Source organism: Xenopus laevis, chromosome 1L (assembly GCF_017654675.1).
Source record: "Xenopus laevis strain J_2021 chromosome 1L, Xenopus_laevis_v10.1, whole genome shotgun sequence".
In the NCBI taxonomy this organism is placed as follows: Eukaryota; Metazoa; Chordata; class Amphibia; order Anura; family Pipidae; genus Xenopus; species Xenopus laevis.
In genome coordinates, this window is record NC_054371.1 from 158,439,878 (window position 1) to 158,455,738 (window position 15,861).

General features: G+C 38.6%; 1 protein-coding gene across 6 annotated transcripts in view; it reads right to left on the minus strand.

Moving 5' to 3' along the window:
• Positions 1 to 59: 59 nt before the first annotated feature.
• Positions 60 to 15,861, minus strand: part of dao.L (D-amino-acid oxidase L homeolog) — a 38,439-nt gene continuing 22,637 nt past the window's right edge. For 4 of the 6 annotated variants that reach the window (XM_018250743.2, XM_041583116.1, XM_041583113.1 and 1 more), the window contains exons 2-11: positions 13,495 to 13,707; positions 12,355 to 12,469; positions 10,645 to 10,721; positions 6,634 to 6,699; positions 5,771 to 5,825; positions 5,585 to 5,689; positions 4,139 to 4,221; positions 2,635 to 2,752; positions 1,523 to 1,621; positions 63 to 638 (exon numbers count right to left, since the gene is read on the minus strand). In XM_018250743.2, coding sequence (XP_018106232.1) covers positions 507 to 638; positions 1,523 to 1,621; positions 2,635 to 2,752; positions 4,139 to 4,221; positions 5,585 to 5,689; positions 5,771 to 5,825; positions 6,634 to 6,699; positions 10,645 to 10,721; positions 12,355 to 12,469; positions 13,495 to 13,707 — 1,063 coding nt within the window. In that variant the 3' untranslated portion in view covers positions 63 to 506. 6 annotated transcript variants of the gene reach the window in all.

Here is a 15,861-nt window from a genome sequence, read left to right on the forward strand (position 1 = left end):
AAACATACAAGCACGTAAACTGCCTACACATGTTAAAAATACTACACCTACACATTTTGCAATTTATTACAACAAAGTACAATCCTTTTATTGTCTGATGTTAAACAATGTTATTTACATGGCTACAGGGTTAAACAGGAGGCAGGGACTAGATGATTTCATAGACAGATAACTAAACTGCTTCATACCAATTTGTATCAGTCCAAGGTCAACTTCTGGAGAATTTTTAATCTTATAGGTCAGTTAGCACAAAGCTTATTTAACTTTCAGATGGACTAATCTGAATGTTAAACTGTAAGATAATCAAAAGGTCAAGCTGTTTTTGGGTGAATCCGTGTGAATATTAATTTATACTCGATGAATTGCAAAATTTTAAGGTTAAATTGTACTTCTAGCAAGTTAGCCAGATTGAATGTTTTTACCAATATGGTATGCAAGAAACTTGGTCTTCAGGCTCAAAACTTGTTTTGTGGGAGTTTCATATCCAATTTCTGTTTGTGTCAAAATCAAAGGGAAGACTGTGGAGTCTTTTTAAGGTTCCTTTCTTTAATAATCTGCCCAAAGATCTTAGCTGCCTCCATTGCACATCCCCAGTGAATTGTTAGGCCATATCCACCATGGCCATAGTTGTGAATTATCTGCGGAAAAAAGAATAATACAACATATATATATCTTACATTTATAATATGATTCTGGTTATACGCGCAAGTAAACAATATGGTTCATTTGGTAAAACACAAAGTTTAGCATAGTAAGAATATCAAAATAGAAAAATATTATGACTAGTTTGTAGGTCAAACACATACAGTAAATGCAGTATCAAATATCAAAATATATCAAAATATAAGTATCAAAATATATAAAAAATATCAAAATATAAGTATCAAATATCAAAATAGAAAAATATTATGACTAGTTTGTAGGTCAAACACATACAGTAAATGCAGTAAATGCAGTAAATCCTTTAGGTTGCAGCATTTCTAAAGAGACATTAGAAGTCAATTACTACATTCCCCAAGCAGAAATAGAATAGCACTTTGTGATCATGGAGAGAGCACCTTGCACCAGCTCTGTACTTACTACTTAGCGTACACCAACAGTCCCTAACTTGAACATCTAAATAATGTGCAAGTAAAAGGACGGGTATGCTATACATGGGCAGAGCTGTATGCATGGGGACGGCTGAAACAGAGCTCAGTTACCTGAAGCAATTCATTGAAGCTGAAGGACAGGGTGCAAACTACAAAAAATGGTATATTGTGTCCATATTTGCACTTTGCACCCTGATTAAAGCGGATGTCGAGGTCAACTTGTTACCACTACATGTGCGTTCATTATGCTGATTTCATTCTGTGCCTTTAGGAGCAGTGACAGACAAAACAGTTTTGACTACTGCTGTTGTCCATCAGAGGGTGATGGTGGTCAAAACACTGTGTGCAATAAACTTAACGTTATAAAAACAATTGTGCACACCAATGGTTAAAATGAACTAGCTACCCTGGGGAAAGTACTCTATACACACCTGACTCTTCATAGATCCAGAAACAAAGGCTTCCCTCTCCAGTCTCACTTTGCTGCGTGTTGGTCTCAATCCGGCCCAGGCATTCACAATCTTTGCATTCTGTTCAACACAAGACATAAGGGATTAAAGTAGGTTTTGGAATCTTTGTATTTCATTATTTGTATTATCCCACTTCCAGCAACCATGTGTTCTACAGTCTAATAGATAAAAAACACTCCTTTCCTGAAGCTGCCCCTGCTTTCTATCCAGGTAAATGTTACTAGAAGCGAATGGACCTCACTGCAAAATTTCATTTAAGGGCCCCTAAACTTTGAAGTACAAAAAATGAGGGGTGCACTCCTAAGGCCATATAAAAACATATTTAAATACAATAATCCCCTGTCTAAAAAAAGAAAAACAGGGTTTTTTGTTACAAAGTTATGATCATAAAATTGGTACGCGGTCATACCACGTCAAGGTAAACCCCATACAGTGGTCCCTAACTTGTTTACCTGTGATCAAAATATAAAACCTTGGTTTCAATCTGTGGACTAGATCCTCCCCCGCCACCTGCATATGCAGCTTTTGAAGGGGAGACTGCCCAGAGAAACGCCCATTTTTTTAAAAAAAAGTGATTGTGAAGAGACTTTAATAAAGGCAAAGTAAAGTTGTATACCGGTATATAAGTTCACACTTGTGTGTGTATGTGTGAGTATAAGTACAGGTGTGGGTATAGATGTAGAAGGAGATGAAAAAGGTAAAGCTATCCTTTTCCGTTAGAGAGGGTATGGCCTCGGAACACAGTGAAAAAATGCACTATTACACTTAAACCTGCATCCCCATCACAATACAAGATGCTTTGTGAAAATACAGGCGAAGAGTTGCTATGGCAGCAGAACCATTACGTTTAATTATAAGTTGCAGAACTGCTAAAACACATACCCTATTTGCCTCCTGTACCCTGCAGAAGACAGCAATTACATGGCTCTCGTTAAGGGGAATGAAGATCAATGCAGTGACAGATAAAAGGAGATACTCCCAGAAATCTTTAGACAACTGTCACTCAGGTGTATAGCAATGACGCAAAAAAAAAAAGTGCAACAGGAAAACTTGCCTCTGTATTTTACCCATACCTTAAGACTGGGCACCAACTCACAACAGTTTTCCCAAATCCACTTGTAATCCTCAGAAGTGTTTTCCTCACTCCAGTTTCCAAGCTGATAAATTCCTCCCAATGTGACAGACTCTGAGCTGCAAACAGAAAAGTTTAGTAAAAAAATTCTTGGGATATACAATTCAACAAAATGCCAAACATTAATGTTAAATAAATGTTAACCCAGAGTTGACATAGTGCTTAAAACCTAAAATGTACACTAAAAAGCAAAGATGCTGTTCTTTAGATGTTACCTAATACACTCCAACCAAAACAGAGTCCCAATCGGTGATGTGCCTTCATTAACAGATGAAGTACAAGGTTTGTAATTTACTGTCCTTGTATACATTTATAATTTAAAATGAGCTTCCAACTCAGAGAGGGGGGTTTGGGTGGCAAAGAAATCAAAAAGAGATATACTATTTACAAATATGTTCAAAGACATTTAAATAATTTTAGCAGGAGCCCCACCGTGAACTGGCCAAAATGTTCAAATATGTCAAATCAACACACCAATGCTAAAAAGATATCAGTTGGCAAGCTGTAGATTTTGGTAACTGCCAAAGGGTTCATGTAAAATGACACATTCACTATTTATTGGATTGTGGGTGTTTAAAGTGCCATGGCCTATTTTGAATCAAAGGCCAAACCACTCATCTGTCCAACATCAGACACTTTCAGTATCTGTATACAATCACATTCTTGCTTTCAATTTGTAGCTGACATATTAAAACTGATTGCACTGCACTTGTCCAATTTAGTATCTATGTTTGTAATCAAAATAGATGTAAGTCTCCTCTCAAAAACCTGTCTGTGTCTCTCTTTCGCAGTATTTACATTTCTCCTACACAGAAACCCAAATATTGTGTAATCTGGGAATTAGACCTCCCAAACAACTAGCACTGCAGAGAAATTGACTACATTTTGGAACTCTATGGAAAAGACTGTACACCAGTGTAAGGGTATGAGAAGCTATTTATCTTAAGGTGGTATATAACCCAAAATGCTCCAGATTTCCTACTCCTCTTCCTTAACTGCTTCCGTGGCTGTCAGCAACTTGTGGAATTGATCTGTAGTAGTATTCATCTGGAATTCATGATTCCAACTAGCTGCAATCTATTAGTAAACATAGCCCTTCAACCACAGTGGCTCTACGATGCCAGTAAGCACTTGAACAAGGGTCGAGAAAGGGCTCCTAAGATAGGATTTAACTGCAGTCAGATGGGTAAGAGTTATGATCTGTCTCTCTTCCTACCAGACAATATCACAGATAAACTCTATGATGAATTGAAAATGAAGTACTTTTTAGCATTACTTAATAATACCAATAGAAAAATCTGCTCCCAAATGCATTGCTATTTTCTGTGGCTATTGTTATACTATTGAGACTTGGGTGCAGCTTGGGACAGCACAATGTTATGACTTATTTTGTTATTGAAAGGTAAATTAAGGGTGAACTTATATGTTTTTACTTTTTTACATACCCTGGTATAATATATGGTGTGGTATAAACACCAGTCTTCAGATCATGAGTTAAAATAAAGTGTTTCATCCAAGGTGCATGCACCTAGAAAAATGATAAAACAGTATAATAGTTATGGAAATACATACAAGCAAGTAAATGCTTATATAGAATATATATAGAAAAACAGCACATGTAAAGATAAAATATATCTTTATTTTCTTCTTGGTTGCAGCACAAGGCAATAACGTATTTTTGGCTTTTCATATAGGCTGCAAGTGAGGAGTTGCATAGAGTGGCAGTGCATGCAAAAAATAGCAATAAAAATACATTTGTAGCTTTACAGAGCATTTGGTTTTTAGATGGGGTCAGTGACCCCCATTTGAATGCTGGAAAGAGTCATAAAAAAAGCTGAATATTTCAAAAACTATAAAAAAGAAAAAAAGAAGGTCAATGGAAAAGTTGCTTAGAATAAGCCATTCTATAACATACTAAAAGTCAACATAAAGGCAAGCCACACTTTAAGTATGCATATTGGTGGAATCTCTGTGAGAGGTATGTGAAGGAGGTAGTTTAGAGATATTCAAGCCACTGGGAATTTACTCTACTGTGATATATGAGTCTATATGCGATAGCTAATTACCTATGGATACAAATAGAGCCGCTTTGTTGTATTCTTTAGGTCTAGTTTAATTTGTTGCAAACATGAGGCAATTTAATGGACAAGGAAACCCATAATTTCAAGAATCAAGTATCAAACATTTAAGAAGTCACCCCTTGCAGAAGCTAGTTTTTAAAAACCAAAAAAAATACCGCTCATATGTGTTGCTGCTCCTCTGATAACATTTCTCAGCATTAGCTCCATTACAGCCACCATCTTTGCCTTGCATATGTTATCAATACAGAGAGATGACTTCTCTGAATTGCTTAGTACAGAAGGCTGGCACAGTGGAGTTAGCGAGCCTGCTCACAATAGGCAAAATGCGCTCACAAATTAGATTTTCTGTGTGTGTGTCTGTTGGAAATCATATGTATTGTGCATGCTCCTTGTCTTTTATACAGTTCAATGCATTACAGGATTTTTTTTTCTTTTTCTGATTTAATGTCAAGTATGTTTTTGGAACTAGTAAATGGCTTGAAAGTTGAGTGTGGATTAAGGTATGCCTTTCCATGGACCCAATTTTACCGTTACACTTTCCTTGTCCTTTAAACAGCTATGACATAATGCTCTAGATTTATGTTATATTTATGTTTAGACAGCTACACTCACTGGAGATACCAAAACTGTGAAACAGAAACATTTGGTTGGTTTGTGACTTCAGTAGTATAAAGCAGTGACAAATGACACACTGTGAAATTTGCACAGGGCAGATAACATTTTTGCTTTCATTATTCTACCTGCAGTTGATTGGAAATAAGCTATTCTGCCAGTCTGCAAGGGTTTCCATCTATATCACATCACAGTTACCTTTAGGATCTGCCCTCGGCCTGGTTTTAATTCCGGATCAGGCTGCAGCTCTCCAGAACGTATTCCAGTGCAGTTAATGATGACGTCTGCTCCTTGTACAGCCAGCTATGAAATGTATAGAGAACCCAATGAGTGAATTGGAACTGGAAGTCTATTTAGGAAACGTGTGCACGCAGACATACGTACTTCACCAAAGCTTTCAATTCTCTTATGAACGAACTTCACTCCTCGCTCCTCCAGCCTAAAGAAAGGCAATAACAGTCAATAAAAATCTACGCAGAAGTTGCACCTGCCTGCTCTCCAGTGGGCTGTTATTTTCAGGCAATTGCAATATTGCAGCTTAGTATGATGCAAAACACTGAGACTAAATAATTAATGTTTTAATGAAATCCTTTTAGAAAGATAGCACTTAAAAGAAAACTAAATTCAAATAAACTATATAACTGTATATACTATAACTTACTGCACTACCAGCCTAAAGGATCAGCATCTCCATAAAAGTAATGATTAAGACCTTCAATTAGTGCGCAGGGAACCACCATTTTTGTTGTGTCAATGACATTGCAAATACTCAGCGTGCTCTGGGCAGCTGTTTAGGGATTGCAAATCATCAGCCTTGTTGGCATTCAGAGATGCCATGTAATGAGAATCTGAATCACTTATTAACCAGCTTTGTTTCATGCCTTTTATATTCTGTATATGTACAGTATATTATATAACATTGTAATGTTATAATATATATAACAGTACAGAAGATGGAGAGCTTCTGACAGCATTTTGAAAAGCACAGATGTTCACTGCTTAAGAGCTGTTGTTGCCTTGAATTGGTACAGAACCCCCAAAACATAACATGCAGCATTACTACCATAATTTGACAGCTTTAATTCTCCTTTAAATATGAATAGTAGACAGGACTTCTAGTAGTTCCAACAGAAGCACAGTCTGCACATAATCAAGGGGGGAATAAATAAGCTTCATGAAGTAATATATAAAGGGGGAAGTAATATTCCTGGCTGTAAATGTAAATTTAAAGACAAGATAATATTTACCTCTTCATCATCCATGGTAAGTAGTGTTTTCCCTCAATCATTATCGCAGTGTTAAACCATCCATAGCTGTGGTAGAGAAAGTGGAAATCAGTGTTTTTTGGGAATTTTTGGGAAATTAAGAGAATAATCTGTTTCTTAGGGGAAAGGTTGCTCCCTGGAAAACAAATGTCATTTGAATGCTTCTCTACGGCCTCTCATAGGGGCAAATTCACTAAGTGGCGAAAATGCGCTAGCGACGGCTTTGCTGCACTTCGCCAGGCGTAGTTTAGACAGGGCTGCTCAAATTCACTAAAATCCGAAGTTGCGCCCAGGGAGGCAAAAGGTAGCGAAGGTAGCGAAGTTGCTAGTGTTAATTCATCAAGCAAAGTTACGCTAGTGATGCCTAATTTGCATACGGCGCCAAGTTAAAGTGCAATGGACTATATGTAGCAGCAAATACATTACACTACACAAGCCTGGGAAAGCTTCATAAAATAAAATAGAGTTATTTTGCCCTATACATGTGCCCACTGTATAGTGGTATATGTTAGGAAATGTAGGGGGGAAGGAGGGTACCCACAAAAGAATTTACAATCTTTTTTAGCCTATCACCCATAAAAAAGACGCCAGCGTTTTTTGGGACTTAGTGAATTAGCGTAGTTACATCCCTCTGCCAAAGCGCAACATCGCCTGGCGTAAGGGTGCGAAGTAGCGCTAGAGTGGCAAAATTACGTCATGTTGGCGAATTCCAGCAGTACAGTGAATGCAGCACCTCGCTCCCTGCCAGCTTGTGTCTGACCCTTCCCAGCAACAGAATGGTCTGTGTGCGATGTGTACTCTGATCTCACACTCCGTGTGCAAGTCCTGCAATAATAAAGCCTCCAGCAGCCCCACACTAATAAGAATAAGAGCCGTGTGGCACCGAATATTTTTTTCCTCTGGAAGAATAGAGGGTGTTCCGGGCTATATTACCGGGCGGTGGGAGTGCAATTGCTGCAGACTGATCATCACAGGATTGGGGCTGAGGGAATCATAGTGGGTATAGTTGCAGTTCTAACCATGTCCCTAAGTGTCAGCTTCCACTGGCAACATGTGGGTGCAGGGAGCGAGGTGCTGCATTCACTGTACTGCTGGAATGAAACTTTGTATAATCACTAGTTGGTTCTACCTGTATTTTTATTCCCCTTTATTATCACCTTCAGTGGCGATTAGCATGCGGGCACAGAGCACAGGCACAATTATCAGCCCAGTGGACAGAAGCCAATCCATTAAAGATTACATGGAGAACGAGACACCAGGGCAATCGCTGCTCATTGCTAGAAGGCCTGCTCAATGGGAAGTGTTGTGTCAATAGCGCAGCGAAGATCTCATCCTTACTACAGGACGGCTGCAGGAAGAATCTACACGGGAACAGGGGAAGCGCTGCATACTCTGGGAAGCGACGTTTGGCTCACCCCGCTCCGGACCTCTGGCTCTGTGGCAGATCAGTTCAAGAAACTCAGTTCCCTCGTAGCCCTGGTATGTGACAGTGTGAGAGTGGGAGGCAGCGGTGAAGGTGAGGTGCACGCTTGGGGCACATTGGGAAAACTTTGCCCACGAACCCCACTATAAACCCTGTTCAGCCAGCCAACACTCTTACAGCTTCGGGCTATGCCTGCCCAGAGCCTAAAGGTCCCCATAGACGCGACGATTCTTCTTGCCGAACGACCGATTTTAGGGAAGTCCGACCAATCCTTCGAAATTATCGTGCGGTTAGTGGTATTCGAACGATCGTACATCTTACGATTTTTCGGCCGACATCTGTCAGGAAATTGATCGGCCAGGTCAAAAAATCTTAGTCGGTCCCAGTGCAATCTATCTATGTTTGCAGGGCCAAGCAGGCAGCTCCCCTTTGTTTTCCTGCCAAATTGGTCTTTTTAGTTGATGGTAAATTCGTACGATCGTACGATCGTTCCGAGAAGATCGTGGTCTCACGATCAGGATCTGATCTTTTAAAAATCTTTACATCTATGGCCAGCTTAAGAGCGGAGCCTCAGCCATCTTCACACGCTGTCACTAGAATAGCCACAGAGGAGAAATCGAGCACTGCAGGATGGATGGTTGCCCTGTCGCCTTTTTTGAAGAGGAGCAGAAGTGGAGTTTCGGTAAGTTATTTCTTAATAAAGGCTTTGCAATTTAAAAGTTTAATTTGTCTTGGTGTTTATTTTTCATTGTATACTAACGAATTTTTTAAAAAAATGTTTTTGATGTTACTGGTCCTTTACAGGCAGTGATATCACATTTTGTTTTCAATATGCCTGCCAAATTAATCTTGAAAACTCAAATTTAAATGAATAGCCTGAATTTTGAATTTACAACTCCCACTGACTTCTACATGAACTTGCAAGCTTTTAGGTGTCAATTGTTTTTTAATTTGAGTTTTTGAGATTTTTCTGCTTTTCTTTTTTTAAGAAATGTTTTTATTAGCACCAAAAAGAAACATACAATACAGATTGAGACATGCCATACAGTCATGAATGGGGTTACATATTTAAATTGGAGTAGGTCTGCACACATTCATCGACCTACCCCAATGGTTGAAATCACACAGTTATACTCCCCCCCCCCCGGAGCCACTCCTAGTACCACCCAAGACTGCATCAAATAGAGACACTACCAGAGCCTTTTATAGATATTCTCCTACATTTCAGTTCCTATCACTAAAGGATTTCTCCCCGCCAGCTCTTCTGACATATACCAGGCGAAATACATATGAGATTTCTTGTAGTTGTCTAGAAGGTAATGTTTGCACATATTGTGCTCAAGTGGCAAAAAAGGTTACGTTCTCTTTAAGAGTAGCTTCCAACCAATCTATATGATAAGCAAAATCAAGTGTAGTAAGCATGATTTCAAGTGATGGGGCAGACTTGATATTAAACAGTGAAGTATGCCTTTTCTACTAACTGCCGAAATAATATTTGCTAATTTCTCATCTGCCTTTGGAACTTTTGTGGTATCTCCAAAAATTGCCCAGAGAGGTGTGAAATGTATCAGAATATGTAACGTGGATTTACAATAGGATATGACCGTGTCCCAAAACTGTTTAAGAACAGGACCATAGACATTGGTAGATGTCTGCTTTTAGGACCCCACACTTTGGGCAGACGTCAGAGTCAGACCAGTCAACTTTTTTTGCGCAGCTCAGGGACAAAGTAGCCCTTATGTAATATATTTAGAAACATAATGTGGAATTGGCTAGACTTAAGCAGTGATAGAGATTTAAAATGTGACGTAAATATTTTTTATCGAGTCAATCGGGTTATCTAGTGCCCAGTGTCAGACTGGGATGTCATGGGGCCACCAGAAAACTTTAGTCCGTGGGGCCCACTTTCCAAACTATTATTCCGCCTCTCCTCACTCAACCTCTTTATTCTCCTAGTCTTTTATTTCTACATACTATACTCTATTGTTCCATTATTAAGGCCTTTAAAGAAATAGGAATGTGGTTGCTAGGGTCCAAATTAGCGACCATGCACTGATTTGAATAAGAGACTGGAATATGAATAGGAGAGGCCTGAATAGAAAGAAGAGTAATAAAAAGTAGCAATAATGATAAATTTGTAGCCTTACAGAGCATTTGCTTTTTAGATTGGGGTCAGTCACCCACATTTGAAAATTGGAAAGAGTCAGGAGAAGGCGTCAAATAATTTGAAAGAGTTAACTGACTCCTAGTTTGGAACTTTCTTGTGTGTAGTCTCCATTATCACTGGGTCTTTACTGCGACTACAACGTGGTAAAGGTGGGAAACAGATACCACAGGGGCAGAAAACTGCTGCTAAAGGTGCCTTTATTGACCACATAAAGGTGTGGTCAGTAAAGGCACCCTTAGTTTTCTGCGCTTGTGGTATCTGTTTCCCACCTTTACTACGTTTGAAATTCTGCTTTGAATGGGAGCAAGGGACACAATACAGAAGGATCTACGTTTGAAGTAAGGACTTACACCATTATCTACTCTGTTTATCTAATAAGACTCTAGTAGCCTTGTGTAACTACCTGTAGCCAGGAAACAGTTCTAGCTCTTCGGGTGTTAAATGCCGAAACCCAAGGACAATATCCTTCCAGGATGGCTCCTGCAAAATGAGAATCATGAAAGAAATGGGAGGGCAGGTAAAGCTGATGAATTCCCGTACACTAATGCACCACTCTATTTCCTTACATTTAACAGTGCATTGCTATCTTTATAAGGCCAGGGTCATATTGCCAGTACAGACACCCAGTACTTAGTACAATCTGCTGCTTGTGCTTTGGTAGACATCATGCTATAATCTAATGAGATCATCAGTCCTCCTCATGCAAACACAAAAATTGCCAATAACTTTTTCATAATGACAGTATTTCATTTTCACCAATACTATATAATAGATAACTTCCTTTATTTTGCAAGTTTCATCCCATTATTACTCCAGGACTAAATGGAGGCAATTTACAGACCAACCATAATGGTCATTGGTAGACTAATATATGAACACCATGTAACACAAAAATGCCCTGTTTTGGCTCTGTGATGGTTGTTTAAAGCACTATCAGGGCCATGTTTACCATATAGGCACTCAAGCATGCTCCTATAAAACTTGATGAAGCAGCACTCAGCCAGGACCAGAATGAGATTCGAAATAGACCAGATAGATTTCAATTACACAGCGGCCTAAATAGAATTTCAAGTTCACAGAGGCCCAAACAGCCCCACCCGTCCAATAAATGTGACTTTCTATTGCATCTAGGGTTGCCACCTTTTCTGGAAAAATACCAGCCTTCCTATATATTCATCTTAAAATACCGGCCAGGTGGCAACCATAACTGCATCTTACAGTTGCCATTTTTACAGTTACCAAATTGCCAGTCATATGCTCGATTGCAAAAGAGGACCTAAATCCAAAGGCGTCTGCTATATGTATAGAACTGTCTAGGGCTATTAATGACAGACATGAAAGCCAAAGAAAGTATATTAAAAAATGGACTCTCGCACACATTAAAGGGATACTGTAATGGGAAAAAATGTTTTTTTCAAAACGCATCAGTTAATAGTGCTGCTCCAGCAGAATTCTGCATTCAAATCCGTTTCTCAAATGAACAGATTTTTTTATATTTAATTTTGAAATCTGACATGGGGCTAGACATATAGTCAGTTTCCCAGCTGCCCCCAGTCATGTGACTTGTGCTGTGATAATCTTCAGTCACTCTTTACTGCTGTACTGCAAGTCAGAGTGATATCACCCCCTCCCTTTCCCTCCAGCAGCCTAACAACAGAACAATGGGAAGGTAACCAGATAGCAGCTCCCTAACACAAGTGCAAACAATGTGTAAACAATGTAATTTAGAAATAAGTGACTGCCTGGTCAACACCCTGAACCTCAGTAGCATAGGAATCTCACAGAAGGGGAGTGCTATCAAAGTTCTCTCACTATATTTATTCAACCCATGCTCACTCCCATGTGCCAAACAGACAGATATACTCATAAACTAGTAAAAAAGCAGGGGTTTAAGGTGTTAGGTCTGTGTAGGGTTGACACCTGGTGCAGATTGAATGGATTTGTGTGCAGCCATGCATCATGCATCTAAATGAATTGCTAATTAGCCATGCAGGCTGTGTATTCCATATGTGTTCGATTTAAAGGGGTGAGGTGGCAACCCTAGGTCAGTGTGTTATATTGGTCAAAACAGCAAGGGAAATAAGATATTACAGAATGTTTTTCTCAGACTTACAGGCGCTGGTTCCTTAAGGATATTGTAACCGGATTGCAGGAATAGTCCCATGTTTGGAGCTTCCGATGAATGGACAAATTTGAGCAAGTGATCAAAAGTCTCTTTGTTCCATTTGCTGCAAATTAACATTAAAATACCAAAGTCAAAATATATTAAGTACACAGAAAACCAGTTACTTAATACAATCTTATATATGTTATAGGTAATCTATAAAAATCTCCTTTCTCTTCAAACTATAAAGCACCTATAAATAGCGTGAAAGAAAGGCAGCTCTGCAATTGGAACCTAAGTGACAACACCTTAAAGGAAAGATAAACCTGTAAAAAAATTTAAAAAAAAGTAAAATTGTCTTTTTTACACTGCTAATATAATAAATTTGAAACAAAGTGTCACCTGCTGTTTAGGTGGCAGAAAATTAAGTTAGTGAGAAGAGGAATGTCTTGTAAAGTTGCTTCAAATACTGTTAGTGGTTAAAGAAGAGTCGTATGTTGTTTCTCTGCTCAGTTCACTTGGAGGGGTTAAACTTTATGGATTCTTGTATTTTTTCAACCCACATTAACTATTTAACCATGTAACTAGACTTAGTCTTCTCACTAACTTAATTTACTACTAACCGCAACCATATACAGAAGGATCCATTGTTGTTTCAACTTCTTTATTTTAGCTGTGTAAAAAACTGCTAATATTTTAAAAATTAGAAAAAGCAATTTAACGATAAAATGTAAACTGCAAAATTGTATATGTATTTATTTTGAGAGTTTACATTTCCTAAAGTTGTAAGTAAATCACTGACTGAGAGGCCAGAGGCTTTCAGGAAGTTCATTCTGAAGTGCATACCCATGCTATAAGGATAAGGTAATGGAACTGTCCATTTTTTTTAAATAATGTTTTATGGTAGAAAATTGTTGCAGTTTTTTTTGTAATGCAGCTAAGTTTCTGAAATAAGTTTCTAGTTTAATTAATAAATGGTTGTATATTTCAAGTATACCACTAATACCATGTTAGAAAATATAATCTGATATCACATAGAAATTTAGCAGCTGCAGCTGTTAAAATGGCTTCTATAAATGTTGCATTCTGATATAGGAAATAGAAAAGGCAAGAGACCAAAGTTCAAATTGTAGGAAATATTGTGCTCACGTTTCCTGTGTGTTGCCATTGTCATATAAATATGGCTGCCACAGCCCTGCTGCTCCATCACTGGTGGTGAGTGGGGAGAATTTATCTGCATAGATTTCAATCTTAAGAGGTCGTACAATGCGGTGGTAATTCTCGTGGATACATAATGCTGTGGAGAGCCCAATCACTCCTGCTCCAACAACAGTTATGTGCATCTTCCTTATCAGTACAACTCTGAAAAAAACAAGCAAATGGCAATGGAAATAATTATCAGAAGCAAAGTAAACATGTGCATAAGGAGCCTACTCCTAAAAAGAGTACCTGAAAGAGACAGCCCTTTGTTGATCTAAAATAGGCTAAAGTAGGAAACCTTTTAAAATAAACTGAATACATGATCTAAGTGACCATAATTTACTAAAGGGTTGTCATTTTGTTGATAGTGTTTCAGTCACAGTACTGTGATAACTGCTGATTTATTCATTTTATTTTGCCCAAGGGGATTCCAAGTTTTTAGGGTAAGGCCACACTGGGCGTTTTGGGGAGATTTGGTTGCCTGACGACTAACCGCCTCGTCTTTGTGGCGACCAATCTCCCCAAACGCCTTCCCTGACTCTGCGCCAGCTAAAATGAAAAAACGCCGGCGCTAATCACATATGGCGATTCGTTTTCCAAAGTGGGAAACTTTGGGCGACTTCGAATCGCCACGTGTGATTAGAGCCGGCGTTTTTTCATTTTAGCTGGCGCAGAGTCAGGGAAGGCGTTTGGGGAGATTGGTCGCCGCAAAGATGAGGCGAACAAATCTCCCCAAAATGCCCAGTGTAGCCTAACCCTTAGAGTTATCAAATCAGCCATCTTTAAGTATATATGTATGTATGTATGTAACAGCTATCACAGAAAATCAGAAACAGGGGCTAGACAGAAACACTAATATGAAGCTACTTTGGAGATGCATGGTCAGGATTAATCAACACAACTTGAGTCTTTAAAAAAAATGAAGAGTGCAGGCCTTATACCTACATAAACCATACAGCATCCTAATTGGTGGACCCTGCATAACCACATAATTGGATTAGTCACTGATGCAATGTGGGAAAGCAAACTGAATTACTGTTCACTTTAAAAAATATTAACAAATATGGTTTCTGGCAAACAGACATAACATTTCATTCCATTTATTTTACCGATTTTAACATTTACCATGTAATCCCAACATATAAGCAAGCATGTCACTCTTATTGCATAGACCTGCCCCTCCAGCCAGAAACAATTGTGGAACATTATTCTGACCAGCAATGTCACTAAAATCATCTGTCTACCTGTCACTTCAACATTTAAGTTGCTTAAAGAAAAATAATCCTAAATCGTCCACTAATAAACGTAAACAGGAATTATGTCGCCAAGGCCTTAGCCTAGACTTTGTTTCATGAGGAAGCTTTCTGTAGCACAGAGCTGTAAGGACATGAACAAGAGTAACCATGAAAAGAACTACTTTTACTCATTAAACATGTTTTAACCAAAACCATGAAAATAAATGACAATACCTTGCAACAGATTGTCTAAATCAAACATAAATGTGAAGGCTGAAAAATGCAGACAAGAGTGATCTTGTTGTTTGTTCTAAGTAATAACCTCCCTGGCAAGCAACAAATATACAGCTTAGTTAAGACATTTGCAAAACACAAAGCCTTCTATTAAGCAATAAAACACTGGCATATTATTGGGAAACAAGATTTCAAAAACAAAGTTAATTCCTCACCGCGTTCAGCTCAGCTACAGTCATACAGAATTGAAATGCGACAGAAATATAATGTGTGAAATCCTGAGGCATTTCCCGCCCAATGCAAGCACACAACAAATGGTGAGGATGCAAACATTTACTTCAGATTTTTGAATCAGTTCCCTTGGCAATTCCTCGGGCCCCTTCTGAGAGCAAGTGCTCGTTTTCAGTATTGTTGGCTGCATTATAAAAGAAATGTGTTCCTTCCTTCCAATTAATATTCAAAGGCAACCACCAAGGAAAAACATAATCAACAATGCACTAGATTTAGGCAAAATTGTATAAAATTATTGTGGCCTGATCTATAAGAAACCAGGACAGGTAGCAGAACTGTAGAGGGTCTGTCTATGTTGGGTTCCTTAATACTGATATTTACTATTGTTCAGTGTGTTCGACAGGGATCCAGTATGTTGGAAGCCAACATGGAGTTCTGATAGGGCCCTAAAAAAATGTTTTCCTGTTGGCCAACTCTACATACAATGAGAGACGATACACATTAGGTCACTACTGCACTGGGACTACAGAGAGTTTTTCTCTTATGTGCAGGGATAAGGCTTAGTTGCAAGTTCAGTAAATAACTATGTTAAGTTCCATACTAATCTTGTCATGAA